General features: G+C 46.0%; 1 protein-coding gene across 1 annotated transcript in view; it reads right to left on the bottom strand.

The window, feature by feature from the left end:
• PTPRN2 (protein tyrosine phosphatase receptor type N2) overlaps positions 1-18,190 on the bottom strand; it is an 842,052-nt gene that overhangs the window by 482,573 nt on the left and 341,289 nt on the right. Inside the window, exons 8-9 of the mRNA XM_087860611.1 lie at positions 4,078-4,290; positions 2,851-2,891 (exon numbers count right to left, since the gene is read on the bottom strand). Coding sequence (XP_087716737.1) covers positions 2,851-2,891; positions 4,078-4,290 — 254 coding nt within the window. The remainder of the gene's footprint in view (positions 1-2,850; positions 2,892-4,077; positions 4,291-18,190) is intronic.

The following is an 18,190-nucleotide window of genomic DNA, read 5'->3' as shown; positions in this document are numbered from 1 at the left end:
TTGGAGCTGTGCTGTCATGGCCACATGCAGAATCACATCTGGATGGGGCATGTTCGGCCAAGGGGAGGACGAGGGCCTCCGGCATCAGCATCACTCGGCAGTGCATCTGTCCATCTGTCTCTCTGTCTGTCTCTCCCACACACATACACCTTTCTAAACAATCTGATTTTATAAAATCAGTGTAGCTGTTTGGCATCTATATTTTTAAAAAGAGCTCAGGTGGGGGGTGCCGGGGTGGCTCAGTCGGTTGAGTGCCTGACTCTTCATTTTGCTCAGGTCATGATGTCAGGGTTGTGAGATCGAGCCCCGTGTCGGGCTCTGCGCTCGGGGGATAGCCTGCTTGAGAATCTCTCTCTCCCTCTGTCCCTCAGTGTGGTCCCTCGGCTTCAGTGTGCTCTCTCTCTCTCAAATAAAATCTTTAAAAACAAACCAACAAAACAAAAACAAACAGCCTATGTGGATTCTGAGACCCCACTCTGCCCCTCCGGAACCAGTGCGTGCCCGACGATAACCGTACTACCTGCACTGAGCTCCTACAGGGCAAGAAGCCTCACCAGACACCTGACCTGCACGAACTCTCGGAGTCCTCACGATGCCCTGCGACTAGGAGCCGTCACGCCTGCCGCCATTGTCACAGGGACATGGAGACACCGGGAGTGAGCAGTCACAGGGACACTCACTGCAGCTCACAGCACCTAGGGGATCTGGGGTCCTCACAGCCCAGGCTTGCCCGTCCTGACCCCGCTTCCTGGACAAACTGGTGCGTAGAGCGATATCTGGACAGACGAACATCGTGCTACACGCTCAGCACTGACTCTACGCCAGGCACTGTGCTCAGGGCTCTCTGCACGCTCTCTCACTTAACTGCCACCTCAACCCGCGAGCACAGCCCTAGTTTTCTCTCTAGTCTGTAGACTCTGGGGCTTGCAGAGATTAATAGTGTGCCAAGATCACCGCGCAGTGATTGGCAGATTCAGAATTTGAGTGCCGTTCTCACTGATGCCAGAGACGCTGCCACTGGGCCACACGGCCTTCTGCGACCCTAGCACTGCTTCCCAGGGAAGCCAACGGTCCCTCCCGCGGCCGGCTGCTGGTGCCCAAGAAGGGAGGCTGTGCCCAGGGCACCTCCTCTCCAATATTATACTAGATGGACAGACGAAAAGCGGATGTACTTCCCATGTATCAAACACAAGACTTTCAGGAAACTAAGGAAGGACTATAAAGGAAAATAGTTGTTCCCTTGTTGACTGGAAGTTGTACATAATTTTTCCTTTTGTGTTTTTAAATACTTAAAGAAAACAGTATTTTGATAAAAACATTTGCTCAAATTTGGATCCTGAAGGTGACAGTACATAGCATTTCAGTTACCAAGTAGGGATGGAGCCTGTCCTCAGGCTTTTGAAAGAAAGGGAATGGTGTTTTCACTTGAACTGTGCTCCATGAGAGGAGGAAACAAAAGATGTTAACAAGTGAGAGCTCAGAAAATACAACACTCAGATGCCCTTTGGGATAAACTGCTTGAAGGATGCCTGGGTGGCTCAGTCAGTGAAGCGTCTGCCTTCAGCTCAGGCCATGATCCCAGGGTCCTGGGATCCAGTCCTGCACGGAGCTCTCTGCTCAGCGGGGAAGTCAGCTTCTCCCTCTGCCTCTGTGCTCTCTCTTTCCCTCTCTCAAATAAATAAATAAAATCTTAAAAAAAAAGAAAGAAAGAAAAAATTGCTTGAAAATGTACCCCAAGTAACAAAGAAATGAATCAAAACTCAACTTGTTTAGGATGGAAAGGTGGGAGTATAAGAACCCTGAGGGTCTTCACAGAATCAACGTGGGTTGAAGTGTGTGCGCCCTGGAGACCCCGCAGCCCTGGCTCTGGTTGTGCTCAGCCACCACTGTCGGTGTCCCTCCACTTCCTAAGTTTAGACGTGTTCTTAGTGCCACATCTCCCTCCTCAACTGAGACAGAGTATCCCCCCATTTCCGATGGACGTTGAAAAGAATTGTTCATGTTTTCTTTTGCTACTTGCTAACAGGCATTGAACCAAAAATAACTAAGATAATCTGGAAAGAAAAGTACTAACCAAAAATAATTGTTTTCCACTCTACAAAAAAGGGTTTTGTAGAACCACATAATGCCACCGTCATTGCTTACTACTGATCTCCTGCATCTTTAAGACTTGTACTAATGAGCAAAGGTTCTTAAACAGGAAAAGCCAACAAACCACTGCGTGAGTGGTGTCGCCTGTGACCGAGCCCTTTTTCAGACGGCCTTCCCAACCAGCGCTGTCCAACAGAGCCTCCAGCAATGATGGGGACGTTCTCTATCTGCCCCATCCAACCCCCGTATTACAAAGCAACACTGGAAATGTGGCAGCATAAGTGAAGAACTGAATTTGTATTTACTTAATTTCAATGAATGTAAATTTAAATAGCCACATTAGACAGTGCAGGTCTGAGTGACCCAGGACCTGTGAAGGTCTGCGCTAAATGAACCCCGGGAATCAGTACACACAGGATGATCCCAAGAACATACACCAGTCCGTATCCCCAGGTAGGAAAATTCTAAGGAATATTCATTTTTTAATTTGCATTAACCATATTTTCCATATTTCTACAATGGGTAAATATTACTATATAATCTGAAAGTAGACATTAGTATACATCAAAATTTACACCATTTTTTATGCTCTTTATAGTTTTTCCCAATTTGGGGATTATCAGAGTTTTTCTACGCTTGTCTGCAAAAACAAACCAACAACCCTTTGTATTTTGTCTGTGCTCCCAAACCATGAACAGAAAGATTAGCAGTGCAGCCCTAGCTCTACGGTTAACCGGACATGCGGGCGCCTCACCGTACCTCTTCGTCAACTCCACCTTCGCCGCGCGGCCCTCTGCCATCTGTGAACGACACAAGCATTATTAGAACCCTTGTGGAAAACGTCATCACAGGCATTGCAGCGCACAAAAGGACCAGAGAGTCCCAGACGGAAGGTCAGGCAGATGATGTCGGCCTAGTTCCTACTATAAAGTGAACCGTTACTGTTTATAGTACAATAGTAGTGTTCCGTAAACTTCGCGGAAGAGAGGGGTTTACCAGCTAAAAGACAGATGTGACGAACTGCATCGCCGGCCCCAGGGATCTGGGTGTTCTCCTGAGAGTTAGCTCACAGCCAGAAAACCCGCAGGGCCAGCAGCTGCTACTAGCTCCAGAAAAGCAACAGGAGGCGTCTACACCAGACCGCCTCAAGGTAACATGTCTTTGGAGTTCATTACTTTTCTACATCCCACCAGCAATGCCCAACAGCGCATAACTCGTGGACTCATGAAGCCCAAATGCCCAGGCACCTTCTAGACCCCTCCGCACCCTCAGAGAGGCACCTCGTGATTGCCTAACACAAAGCCTTGTCCTGCTGGAGCTCTGGTACCCTCGTCTGCATCCGGCCCCGCTTCCAGCTTCCAAGCGAGCCTTTGTCCCAGCCCACGGCGGAGAGAGACACGCGTCTTCTCACTTGTGTTTCTGGCACATATTTTGTGTGTGCCTACTGTGTGCAAGGCATTGAAATAGATGCTTTCATGTAGTTCCAGCGACTGAGAAGCAATCAGGCCCAGGTAAGGCCAATCATCAGGGGAGCCGCCGTGAGCGTGTGTGTGTGTGTGTGTGTGTGCGTGCGCACTCACACTGCGGGAGCACGTGGGATTCTCCACTCTCTCCCTGGAGCAGCCTCACAGGGTGGATGTGAGCCTCAAGCAGACATTCGAATGAAGCCTTTCCACTGTACTAGTCAAATATTTGACTCTATTCACTTGCACAATGCAAACAAAAACACTTTCCATCGCTCCTGTTTTTTTCTAACTCCGAACCTCAGCACAGAAAGCAATTTGCCTTCCAACATAATTGCGCTGGTAGACTTAGCCTGTTAAGAAAGCTTTTAGAGGCAAAAGTTCAAACAGTTACAAACCGTTACTACAAATCCGCGTCTCCTCAGCAGAAGGAATGTTTAACAGCCTGGTGAGCTGGGCCTCTGCACAGCCGCAGCCTCAACGCGCCCCGCGACCCCCACAAACGTACGGCTGGGAGGCTCACCTGCCATGCCGTCTGCACCCTGCTTGCCAACGCTGGCCTCTCCTGGCTTTCCTGCAGCTCCTTTCTCGGCTCCTTGAAGCTCCCCTTGTGCACCCACACCCTGCACGGCGGTAGCAATCGCGTGGGCCATCTCGCCGAGGTCCAGGGGGCTCAGACCCTCCACGTGCGCCGGCTGCTTTCCCAGGTCCTTCAGGAGACTCTGGATGAGTGCTTCTGGGGGCACACACAAAAGCAAGCACAGATGACACCTCGGAGCAGCAGTCACCACTGGAACGAGGAGGCAAGGAGGGAAACGAGGGATCCCACACAGAGGCAGACCCAGCAAGCTCCGCAGAGAAACACGATTTAACAAGGAGCGGCAGAAGTTCTGTACGTGAAGAGCACAATATTTGCAATTTAAAAACTCACGGAATGGGCCTGGCAGCAGATTGGGCAACGGAGAACAATGGGCTAGTGAATTTCAAGATACGTAACAGAAACTATTTTTATCTTAAGAACAAGGTAAAAAGGGGGCGCCTGGGTGGCTCGGTAGGTCAACCGTGCGCCTTCAGCTCAGGTCATGACCTCCAGGTCCTGGGATCAAGCCCTGTGTCAGGCTCCCTGCTCAGTGGGGAGTCTGCTTCTCCCTTTCCCTCTGCCTGCCGCTCCCCCTGCTCGTGCTCTCACTCTCAAATAAATAAATGAAATCGTTATTTAAAAAAATTTAAAAAGAATTGAGAAAGACTGAGTGGAAACTCAGTAACCTGCAGAACCACCTCAGGCACAGCAGACCACAAGCAGAGAGCAAGAACGAAAGGGGAGAGAGAACGGGACCAAAAAACTAAAGGGAAAAAAACCCACGAACCTCCAGCAATTCCCCGAAATTGCATTAACTTCAAAAGCCAAGGCACCAAACAAATCGGACGAAGCACAAACACAGAGAGAACCACGCAGCAGCATCTCAGAAAAGTGAAGGTAAAGCAGACCCCTAACCGCACCCAGAGCTAAGACACACGTGAGGCGTGACGTGACGTGACGTGACGTGACGTGACGCAGGCAGGGGCTGACTTAAAGCAGAGAGGGCACGAGACACACCACATGTCTCGTGAGAATGACGTCTTCGTCATAATTTGTAATTACAGATCTGATAACATACATATGAATGACATGTCTGAAGTGTTAAAAGAAAAAACATGGACTTCAGAAGTCTATGCCCAGTGAACACACCCTTCAAGCATGAGGCTGAGGGAAAGACACGTCCGTATTCTAAAAGGAGCTGAGCTGACGGGCCGCCAGCAGACCTGCGCGACGAGACACACGGGGAGAGTGACCCTGGCTGGAAACGCAGGCCTGCAGAAGTGCTGACAAGTTCCCGAAGAGTAGCTACGTGGGTGCACCGGGACGACGGTCTTTCTCCGCCTCTTAATGCCATGAAAGGGCAGCTGACCTTTCGACAGGAAGAAGTAACTGCGTTTAATGCCCGTCAAGGTGAGCTACGCGGCGCGGGAGGGTAACCGGAATGGGCTGCTGTACGGTTCATCTGCGTTTCCTGTGGGGTGTGTGCTGATCACTGTAGGTGGACTTAGCGTTGGGACCCTCGCTGGGGTGATGGGGCGTCTAACGGGTGTCAGTTACAAGTACACACATGTCAACACTCACTCATCTGTACACTTGGCACCCACACAGCTCATGACCCACAAATTGCACTCAGTAGCAGTAATGTTTGAGGGAGTCCTGTTTCTGACGCGGCGGGTGCCCTGACTTTTTTTTCTCGGGTGTTTAATGCTGACGTGTCTGGTTCCTAAGTGAAGGTTTTTGCAAGATGGTTATTCTCGCGACTTTGTTCCCTGAGAACACTGGCACAGTGAGAGTTCACACTCTTTCTACGGCTTCACTCAGGCAATCCTCTGAACTGAGTGGGGTGGGGATTATTTTCTGCTGCTTGTAAATTAAGAAATTTAGGTTTTTCATATTTTTTAACGTTTCTGTCTTTGGGAGTTAAACTACAGACGCAAACTTACTTCCTGGTAGCGTTTTCCCTCTCTTGCCCACCAACAGGCACGAGAAGTTCTCAACACCCACGATTCCGCAGGCCAGGCGGGCAGGCGCTTTGCGCTAACGCACGCACGCAGAGAGCACAGGTCAAAGCCCACTCGTGCTGTCAGCCAGGAACCCGCAGGAGAATGCAGACCACAATTAACCAGACTCTCCGAAACAGCTTCACCAAACTCACCACTCACCTGAGGTAATAACATTTACACCACATGACCCAGCTACGAGTGGAAGCCCCCAGAACACTCTGCCATGGCGCCCCCACCACGGTCTCCACCCCTGAGTGGTGCTGACAGGGCAGCACAGCCTCGCCTGGTCCAAGCTAGCTTTGTTCAGAATAAATGCATGACAAGAGAGTTTGAAGCTATCCAGCCCTTCCTGACTTTTCAAAGATAAGCAGGTCAAGCCTATTGTGAATTCCCTGAGTGGAAGAAAATGTACAGTCCCACTAACCTATCAACCTCAGCTCGCTTTCTCGGGGGAAGTCTTGCTACACTGTCACAGGAATCATTCATTTCCGAACATTCTGTGCCATGCCCCACGTTCTCCCACAGATTCTTTCTTGCCAGTGAAGAGTCACTGTCATCATTCTGATTTTGCTATTTGAAGACATTTTCTGTCAATCTTTATTCAAGAATTGCTGTTGATGACTGGAATCCCTTCTGGACCTAAAATCCTTGAGTCTCCACAGCAGTTGTTTCTGAGACGCAGCTGGAGGTGGAGTGGGCATCACAGTCAGACGGGGTCCTTGAAAGTGGGGATGGATGCTAAGCGCGTGGCCTACGCCGTCGACCCTGTGGTCGGGACCGGAACTGCTCCTACAGCAGTGGCAGGCCCCCTGTGAGGCCGACACTGAAGCCCGACAGCACTAACACAGGCGGTGATGTCTCTGTACCACCCCAGCCTCAGCTTCTCCATCAACCACGTGTTCCTCATGCCCGGACATCTGTAGCCTCACTGACCCTGGAGAGACTGACCCTCCCAGGAGTACCCACATCCTAGAGACATCAAATGCTGCTTTTCAAGTGCCAGCCAACCAATCCAGAGCCCACCTCTTATCATGGCTTCAACTGGGCCCCCACACCGCAGGCTACCATCCACCCGCCCTAATCATCCCAGGGCCTGTGCCCCAGAGCTGCTGAAATTATTCCCACTCACTAGTCCCTCGCCTACGGGGCCTGGTCCTCCCTATAGGTTCCCCTCCTGCCTCACCACCAACCCGGTGCTTCCCTGTGTGGGTCCTGGCATGGTCTCCTCTTAGGAAACGGTCTTCACCAGTCTTGCCGAACCCACATAATAGCAAAGCCTGCATTTGAAACGGCTTGCTGTCAAAGGGAGTGCAGACAGAAGCCTGTACTGCGGCTGTCCCCCCTGCGTCCCCAGAGCCTCTCATAGTCCCAAATGTTCAGTGACTGAACGCTTGACTTCAAAAATAACTTCCAGCACTAATTTGACTTCCTTATAAACAAAACATACCTGAAAATACAGAAAAGCTTGCCCGACGCAGAAGTGACAGGAGGCTGAAGATTTGAGCAATCCCACACAAACACCATCTGATGCTGGGCTGCCTGAAGGTACACGTTGTTTCACGGGAAAGATAAAGATGGGCTCCGGAATGGAAGGTGCACCCCTGTCACAGCCGTTATGCTGCTGTGAAGAAACGTGCTGTTCACTGCAGCTCTCAAAATCAGAAGGAGCTACCCCGAGCCCGTAACTGAGTCAGCAAGCAGCAGGCTGAGTGTAACTTTGATTCCTGACCGTGTACCCCCACCAAACACCTTTTCTGTTCTGGGGCTTATCTCAGCCAGGTCTTACGTCACCACCCATTTCCATGGACCCCACGCCGACCACAAAGCTCCCACTGGTCTCAGGAAACACAGACTGCACGGGCACTGGGGGCGCTCAATCCAGAGTGGCTGCTGCACCCCCAGGAAACTCTCCAGAGGAGTGCCAAGCCTCTCCTCTTGACAAAGCAGGGCGCACCTACCCTCACACCAGTACAGACGCGGAGCATCTGCTCTGAGAAGGCACTTTCAGAAAGAAGCAAGTCCACAGTGACCCACGACTTGCCAAATCCTTCCCTTTCATCACAGTGACAATGAGAAACAATCCCAACAGATACTGTGTCACAAACACCCCACTCACTCACCACGTGCAGACCCGACCATCCATGTGACACGGGGACAGAGGGACATGGGGAACATGGTGTTGGGGGACCGGGGGCACAGTGGATGGCCCAGAAGGGAGGAAAGAGTGAGCAGAGACCTCACCCACTGAGACAGACAGGAGGACGGTGCCAGGCCGTGCCTGCTCTCTGGGTGGACCTGTTAGCACAGGCGCTGCTGGCATCAGCTACGAACCCCACTGCTGTGGGCAGTGGCTTCTTGTCCACTTTCTCAAGCCAAATAATTCTAGAATCTACAGGGGCTTTCTCCTTTGTTGGCTATAGTTGTGGCTGAGACTTTGGTTTCTAAAACTCTCATTAGTCACTATGTCAGTCGAGCTGGCAAGCTGAATTTGCATGAAGAAAAGCTGACTTCTTTCTGGTATGGCACGCACTGCTGCCACTCAGAGAAACAGCACTACGATGCATCCCAAACGTTGCTTCAGGAAGCCGAGAGCTGAAGGGGCTGCAAGCACACACCTGGGGCCCACACAGCTATGGACTCATCTCCCCACTAGTACTCCGGGTGTGTGGTCTTGGGCAAGCCCCTTAATCTCACTAGCTCTCAATTCCCTTATGTGTAATGGGAACAAGTGAGACAGGCATGTCAATCACTTATTCCAGTGGCAGGCATACCGTTCAAGTGCTTGGCCACTGTAACTGTTATCATGATGATGAGGTGATGGTCGAGAATCATTTACCCTCCATTGTTTTTCGTCCCTTACAATCCACCGTAAATACACAGGCTTGGATTTCCAGGGTGAGCTCTGGCTACAGTTCAGCGTAACCAACCCTTAAACAAAAAGCAGAGAACATGCTGCCTGTCCATCAGAATGCGTAGTTGTGCCCGATGACTATTGCCTCCCAGTTTGTTCAACATTCAATTTAAGATTATGCTTTCTGAGACAGTTCTTTGACAAAGTATTAAGCCTCATTTTAAAAAATGTTAACCTCAGTTATTAAAGTCAGACCTCAGGCTCCATCCACCCACCCATACATCCATCAATCATCCATCCACCCACCTATCTACCCATCCACACATCCACCCACCTACCCATCCATCCACCCATCCACCCACCCACCCATCCAGCCACCACTCATCCATCCATCCATCCACCTGTCCATGCATCCATACATCCATTCACCCATCCACCCATCTATCCATCCACCCATCCACCCACCCACCCATTCATCCATTCATCCATCCATCCATCCATCCATCCATCCATCCATCCATCCATCCACTTGTCCACCCACCCATCCACCCATCCACCCACCCATCCACCCATCCATCTATCCATCCACTCTCCCATTCACTCATCCATTCACCTATTCACTTCACTAACTGGTACTGGGTACTCATTGTGTTCAGAACCTAGGAGTTGGAATCGCTATTAGAAAGGACAGAGAATTAAAGGCATGGTTTGCTGCAGAGCTACAGTAGGATTCACACGTACATATCGAAATGTTTTAGAAGCCAGAGAGACTTGACTACTGGATATTGAGCAAACTTAACATCTGGGCCAGACCAACCATAGAGACCCTGCAAGAACATCAGATGACAGTACAACTCAAGAAGTCATTTCATTTTCCTCCTAAAACAGACAAGTATTTGAGTTGACATGCTTTTCAAACTGTCACTTATTACCCTATCTGTAGGGAAATGTCTTTCCTGAAATTCAACCAACCTCCTTAAATCTACTTGTGAATTACTCCCTACATTTTACCTTCAGAAATTAACTATTAAATTGAAAACTTACATCTGACAAATGTCACTTACAAAACTTCTAAAATATAAAAATATAAAACCTAACTTTTGCTAAAAAAGGTTTAAAAATTCTTATTATTTATAATTTCTAATGAAGGCAACCCAATTAATTTACTGATTTTTAAAAAAGATACACCCAAATTATGTCTTTCAAATATAATTTGGGGGTCTGAATTACCCTGAGCAAAACTTTTTCATTAAAAATTTCAAGAATGTATTTCAAATAGAAAATCAATAAAATACATAAAAAAATAACCTAGACTAAAAAGTAAGAACAAGTCTTTGCTGTTTATTACATCTCTAACAGTATAAACACATCCACTTCAAGTGTCCTGCATCATGGCAATGATGGCATAGAGGTGAGAAAAGGCAAGCACCTAAAATTAGAGGCCATGCCGCAGGTGGCCAAGGCCTTTCACAGCATGATGCTGCACCCTAAATGCATGGTCCCCTTGGGGGGCCACGATGCCCCCAGACACTCACCAAGGCAGGGAATGTTCAACAAGCGTTGAATCAAAAATGTGTTTCTGGGGAATGCAAATTTCACCTGAAAAATCACTGGACAAAAACATTCCATTCCTAAGCACCTTGGTTACTAAGGATTTGCGCCCAGTCTCTGTCAGACCACCCTCGTTTTGCAGGGCTGAGGTGTCCATCCTAACAGTGCCCCACAAGGTGGAATCCCTGCCCCACCGCACTCTGCATCTAATGGCAGTGGGCAGAGGACGTCACTCAGCTCCCGTGACAACATTTCAGACTAAGTTAAGCCCCTGAGTCAACGTTCACCGCCTACCTCAGCAGAACGTTTCCTCTCAGAGCCCCAGTCTCCCGTCTCCCACTGTCTCCAGACGTAGGAATGCAACCTGATGGGCATATTGTGTTGGAACTGCAATGTAAAGGGGCCACAAGAATTATCGCAGTGGTTATTCAGATCCTGGTTTGCAGCAAATTGGCCTTGGGTGAAGCTGTGAACAGGCCAGATTCTCATGTCCCTGCCTGTGTATGGCAATGTTTGTATCCCTCATTCCCTTGTGCCGTCTTCTGTGTAGGAGTCCAGGGTTTAGTCCTGTCCCCACATATCCAAATGCCCCCTCCCTTTTGTCCCCACATACCCCCACCCAGGTTGCTCTTCAGACAGCCTCTCTGTGTTGCTCATGGTATGGGCGACTCATTCCAGGTCTCATTAAGGTGACTGATAATCAGTGAGAGACTTATGCCTCCCAGAGGCCCTTGAATTTAAACAGAAGAGCTCAGGAGATCCCCTCTTTCCTCCCTCCCACCTCCCCTCCATTCTTTCCTTCCTTCCTTGCACATTTTCTATGCACAGCTACTTTCCAGGTACAGGAATAATGCAGTTAACAAAGCCCTGGCTTTCACGAAACATTCATCCATATCAGAAGAGAGAGAAAATAAGCCATTGAAAACACATAGACTGTCTGGTGGTGATAGGGGCTATGGATAAATAATCCAGGGTATGGAAGATAGGAGAGGTGGGAAGCCAATAATTCCCACTTGAAGGGTTTACTGTGAAAACAAAATAAAGTGTGTAGATTGTCTAACATAGTTCTAATAATCAATACAGTGAATGTGAAATTGTGCCCCCTTCTAATTATCTGTTCCGACATTTAAGAACTCAGAGAAATTCTTATTGTTATCGTGCATCTTTTTTCTTCAGCTTCCTTCAGTCTATTCTCATTATCTGGAGAAGAACAGGAATAGATCACCACATGATAAAACTCATGTTCTTTAAGATAAAGATCAGAGAACAGGAGAGACTTTCCATGGCTCTCTTAGAATGCCTGTAAGAAATATCTACCTTCGAAATGGAATAATAAAATATAATTCCTAAAATTGTTTCCTGTCATCCAAAAAAGAAACTTTTCAGGTTTCATTAGTGAAAAATAACTTTAAAAAAAAGAATTATTTTCCAACAACAACAACAACAAACCTTCAGTATGCAATGGTAGATTCTAAGTGGCTGACCAGTTTATGATGAGAACAATTAACACATGTCAGAAATCATCTCCCATGCCACCACTGTAAACTACACTGAGTTATTCAAAGGCACCCACTGTCAATCATGTGAAGATGAACATAAATCAAGATATCCTTTTTAAAAAGTCCAGCTAGCCGTGGTGGGTTGAAGAGGGACCACAGCACAGAGCACAATCAAATACCACATGCATCAAAGTGGAACATTCTTTTGTTCCATCAACTGCACCATATAATTCTGAGACCCGGGCAGCTTATAATGACATTTTAAGTAGCTTTCAATGCTCCAAGTGGGCTCTAGCAGAGCAATTACACAAATGTCAGGACATCAAATATGTGAGGCCTAGAGTAGGAGATCGACTCACAAGCACAACTGCTGCAAGCCTGACCTACTGAAATTATATGTCTTAATAGGGTCCCCCAGACAAAACGTTATAAGCTTTAGAGAATAAGCAGTGTTGTGCAGATAACCTCACTATAAAATTGTTTTAACAAGGAAGATGTGGTTAATGTATAACAGCTTTTGCTCTTAAATGTCTTTATAACCATGCGTTTATGAAAGTACCCAATTTAGCCATGTCCAAATACACATCATCATCTCTACCACCACCATCATTACTACTGTCATCACAATCATCACCATCATCAACACCAGCACCATCATCACCATCACCATCATTTTCACCATCAACACCAGCATCATCACCACCATCACCATCATTATCACCATCAACACCAGCACCATCATCAGTCATCACCATCATTATCACCATCAACACCATCACCATCATTATCACCATCAACACCAGCACCATCATCAGTCATCACCATCATCATCATCGTCATCGCATCACCGTCATCACCACCAGCACCATCATTGTTGTCATCACATCACCATCATTACCATCACCCAGTCTCTCTATACATGTAATACTGAGACAAAGAACAACAACAACAAAAAATCGAATTAGGTTTGGCATTAATTGTGTCACTTCAGTTGGTGATGGGGTTGACAGACTGCTTTCTAAAGGCTGTTTCATTGAAATTCCCATTAACATGATTCTTCACACTCAAAATGTTAACTGACCAACTAATATGGCAAGGGGAGTAGCTTGGGAATATTCTGGATGGCAAATGCCAGACTAGAATATAAAACTTTCCAGAGACGGCCAAAAGCATTAACTAATTTTTTTCTACTTTAGGCAAATAGGCTAAAGCAGTAGAGTATTTGGACCCCAGTCAGAGAAATACCCTCTGAATGGCAAGAGTTTTTGAACTCCCTCTTAGTAGCCAAGTTCTATCTGGTAGAGGACCAGGTGTGCATGGTTAATACTATCTGTAGCTAAGAACCTAACTTATGCTCACATCCAAACCAATCACTGCCCACAGTGCCCTGAGGGCTCAAGACCCCAGCTCCACTCTGTGGGGACCACTGATATTATCACATCTCACAGGGAAAGATGCCTCTGACCCTTCAGCTCTTTCCTAAGACCCACTCTATGCCTTTGGAAGGCAAAAATTACCAGATTCAGTGGTCTCCACTAACCCAGAGTTTGCAGGTTGTTAATGTGGCAGGAAGATGACATTCTGTGTGACGGTAGCAGGCAGCAAGGAGAGTGCACTTGTTCTGTGCTGTTCCAGGAGAGATACTGTTAAAGATACTTGTCATGGGGGGGTAGAGTGCATGACTCCCTAGGTTCCTTTGAATCTGAACAGTGACTCTTCGCTGATGCAGAAGTCAAGGAAAGCGTTCTCCAAGGCAAGGAGGAAGGCATGGGATTGGGGCAATGCAGAGTGAGGATCCCTGGTTACATACAGCTTCTCCCTGTGCACAGCTGAGCAACCCATTTAGGTGCATTCACTTCAGGGATGCTGGGCAGGTGTGGTGGGATCAGAAGGCAAGACAAGAGGAGCCATTTTCCTGCTATGTAAGCCACAGACTGATACCCAGAGGCTCCCCTGCCCTACTCCTGCTTTTCCTCCACCCTGGAAAGAGGAGACTACTTGCTGACCCCACAGCATGGTGACGAGCTAAAATAAAGGCTTTAGGCATTTTATACCAAATGTGGGACTAAATTTCTCTGAAAGGAGAGGTACTTTGATAACACAGGTGCCTTCCTCCTCATGTTCTAAAAGATGCTCATAAACCCCAGGGAAGGGCATGAAGCCTCTTTACTCCAGTGACTAAGTGGTCAATTTGGTCCTGTTTTGTTTTGTTTTTTTAAACCAAAAGTGTTCAGAGCAATACTGGCCTTCACTCAAATGTGAATGGATTTTTTTCAAAAATTAAAAAGGCAGCAAGTGCTTCCTTTCAACTGAAAATGACCCCAAAATGTGGGCATATATTCTCCAGAACAATAGAAGCACTCGAATCTGGTTTTTCAATATTATAACCTATCATTGTCATCATGAAAAGCCCTGGTTCAGTGCCCTCCTGAGATTGGGGGATACAGGGTATACTCTTTGTTCCATATGAGTTTTCAAGCTGGGACTCCCACCATCAACATAAATAGGAAAGTAAACAACACAGCTGGCAAACGCAGGACTTCAAAACCATGGGAAGTTCAAACAGGAAGAGGCCCAAAATACACTTATCCCAATACTCTTATTTTGAATGAGGGAAGAGAATAAGAAAGGCAATATGACTGGCTGGTGCTCAGCAGGTGTTCTGTAAATAAGTGAATTCATGGGTAAACTTGCTAAGAGTCACATAGTTAGAAAACTGCACACCCAGTAGTTAAAGAAAGTGCTTCAGACTTCCACCCCAGTAAACATTCCATATCAGTACAATAGAATCCATTTTAGTACAGATGGTGGGGAAGGGATGTGTGGAGAATACTCATTACCTTGGCCATTCAACCTATAAATATAGTAAGACACCTGAATAGGAAAAACAACAAGGTGTGTTGAGGAAAAAGCTGGCATATGAAATACCTAGGTCAAAAGTCAGCAGAACAATAATATGAATTAAATTCTCCTACTTCCTAGTCCAGGCTCCACAATGTGTGGAATCAAGATGATAAAAAAAAGAATTCCAACAGATTGGTTAGAGGTTTTGTTTTGTGTTTGGTTTGGTTTTGAGTGTTATCAGTGAGCAAGAATTAGACTGGGAGCTTCTACCGGTGGGCATACTGCATATTATTTGTCATTTGCTCTAGTTAACTGTTTAGAAAATTGTGTATGATGCATCATTCCCTAAGGCGGTTTCCATAATTATTTACTTGTCATCATTGAGACTTGAGTTTAAAGAATGACTTTAGCCAAAATATTTACAAAATCTATATGAAGAAAACTACAAAGCTCTGACAAAAGAAGTCAAAGAACTAAATAAATGGAGAGATATTCCATGTTCATAGATAGGAAAACTCAATATTGTCAAGATGTCAGTTCTTCCCAACTTGATCTATAATTGAATGCAATCCCAATCAAAATCCCAGCAACTTATTTTGTGGATACTGACAAACTGATTCTAAAATTTATACAGAGAAGCAAAAGACCCAGAATAGCCAATCCAATATTGAAGGAGAAGGAAAAGGTTGGAGGACTGACCCTCCTCGATTTCAAGAGTTATTATAAAGCTACAGAAATCAAGACAGTATGGTTCTGGTGAAAGAACAGATATATAGATCTCGAAAGCCCAAAAACAGGCCCACATAAGAATAGTCAACTGATCTTTGACAAAGGAGCAAAGACAATAAAACAGAGCAAAAAGTCTTTTCGGCAAATGTTGCTGGAATAACTGGACAGCCACATGCAAAAAAGTAAATCTAGACACAGAACTTCATGCTTCACAAAAATTAACCCAAATGTATCACAAGCCTAACTGTACAACACAAAAATACAAAACTCCTAGATCCAGCAACTGCACCCTTGGCACTTACGCAAAGGAGCTGAAAATTTATGTCCATACAAACACCTGAACATGGATGCTCATATTATAGCAGCTTTTTTCCTAACTTGCCAAAATTTGGAGGTAACCAAGATGTCCTTCAGTAGGTGAATGGATAAATTAAACTTCTGTACATCCAGATGATGGAATATTATTCAGTGCTAAAAAGAAATGAGCTGTCAAGCCATGAAAAGACACAGAAGCACCTTAAATGCATATTACTAAGTGAAAGAAGCCAGTCTGAAAAGACTACACACTGTGTGATCCCAACTCTAAGACATTCTGGAAAAGGCAAAACTATGGAGACAGAAAAAAGATGAGTGGTTGGAGGATTGGGAGGGGGAGGGGTAAGTAGGGGAGCACAAAGGACTTTTAGAGCAGTGTAAATACTTTGTATGATCCTATCATGATAGATACATGTCAGCGTACATGTGTCCAAACCCACAGAATGTAAAACACCAAGAATGAACCCTGACTAAACCCGAAACTATGGTGACAATGATGTGTCAATGTTGGCTCTTCAGCTGTAACAAATTTAATACTCTGGTGGGAGATGTTGTTTATGGGGGAGTCTCTGCATGTGTGAGGACAGAAGGTATATGGGAAATCTCTATACATTCCACTTAATTTTGCTGTGAACCTAAAATTGTTCTAAAAATAGTCTTAAAAAAAAAGGGAAAAGAGAGACTTTAGGCTTCCTTAAAACTCAGTGACCACTAAGCCTGGAGAAAACTATAATGAAGGTTCTGTGGTCTGAAAAGATTCAGGCATAAGGATGTTCATCATGGTATTACGTGAAGAGCAAAGATCAACAAACAATATATATTTTAATAGATATGCAGTTGACCCTTGAACAATGCAGCTTAGAACTGTGCAGGTCCACTTATCCACGGATTTTTATAGGACAGAGTACTGTAAATATATTTTCTCTTCCTTATGGTCTTCTTAAATAACATTTCCTCTTTTCTAGCTTACTTTATTGTAAAAATATAGTATGTAATACACAGAACATGCAAAATATGTGTTAATCAACTGTTTATGTTATCAGTTAAGACTTCCATTCAACAGTAAGCTCTTAGTAGTTAAGGTTTTGGGGTGTCAAAAGTTATGTGCAGATTTTCAACCACTCAGAGGGCTGGCACCCCTAATCCCCACATTGTTCAAGGGTCAACTGCATAGATAGAGAACTGATTTAAATGTATTATGGTACATACATATATAGACTCTTATGCCTCCATAAAAAATGTAATGGAAATGCATTTAATGATGCAGCAAAGTGCTAACAATATATGCAAGGAGATAGCATGCTCCAAGCTCATTTACTGGACAATGGTGCAGTGATATGAAGGACACTGCATCTTCCAGCAAGGAGGCGGGTCCAGAGATACTGACACAGAGGGACATCCAAACTATCCAAAATATCTTTCAACACTAGGATCCCATCTATAAAAACACAGACGTATGGGTGCATGTACGGATCACCGGTTTTGGGTGGGAAATCTGAAGGACACACAGACGGTGTGGCAGTTTACTTCTGAGCATGGAGCAGTCACAGAACAAGGAAACTTCAGATTTCCCTTTGTATACGCTGTTCTATTTGGATCTTTCTAAAATCATAATTTTATAATGCAAAAGTAAATTTAGAAATTTAAATATATCATAGCAGCAGCATTCACAATAGCCAAAAGGTAGAAGCAGCCCAAGAGTCCACCAACAGATGGACAAAGTGTAGTGTTATCCATACAACAGAATTTCACTCAGCCTTAAAAAGGAAGGAAATTCTTACACCTGCTGCAACATGGAAGAACCCTGAGGACATTACACTAAGTGAGATAGAACTGTCACAAAAGAACAAATACTGTGTGATTCCACTTCTGTGAGGTCCCTAGAGTCATCCAACCCATAGAAACAGAAGGTAGAGGGTGGATGCCAGGGGCTGGGGGAGCGAGAAGGAGAGTTAGCGTTTATGGGGACAGAGTCTCAGTCCGGGGTGAAGAAATGTTCTGGGGACAGATGGTGGTGACAGCTGTACAACGATGTGAATATCCTTCATGCGGCTGAACCGTACACGTAAAATGGTGAAGATGGTCAAGTTTAGGTCACATGTGCTTCACCACAAGTTCTAACAATGTAAATGTAAAAAGTGGACATGGAACTTGTCATTATGTAAGAATGACCAGAGTTCCCAGGACTTGCCTGAGGTTTAATCTCCAGTTGGAGGAAGAACTAGGGCTGGAGAACACACAAAAGGGACCAGAAGAGCACACCA

This window comes from Ursus americanus, chromosome 3, assembly GCF_024610735.1.
Source record: "Ursus americanus isolate L20-20 chromosome 3, mUrsAme1.1.p, whole genome shotgun sequence".
In the NCBI taxonomy this organism is placed as follows: domain Eukaryota; kingdom Metazoa; phylum Chordata; class Mammalia; order Carnivora; family Ursidae; genus Ursus; species Ursus americanus.
The sequence above is the reverse complement of the archived record's forward strand: the minus strand, read 5'-3'. Positions and strand labels throughout refer to the sequence as shown.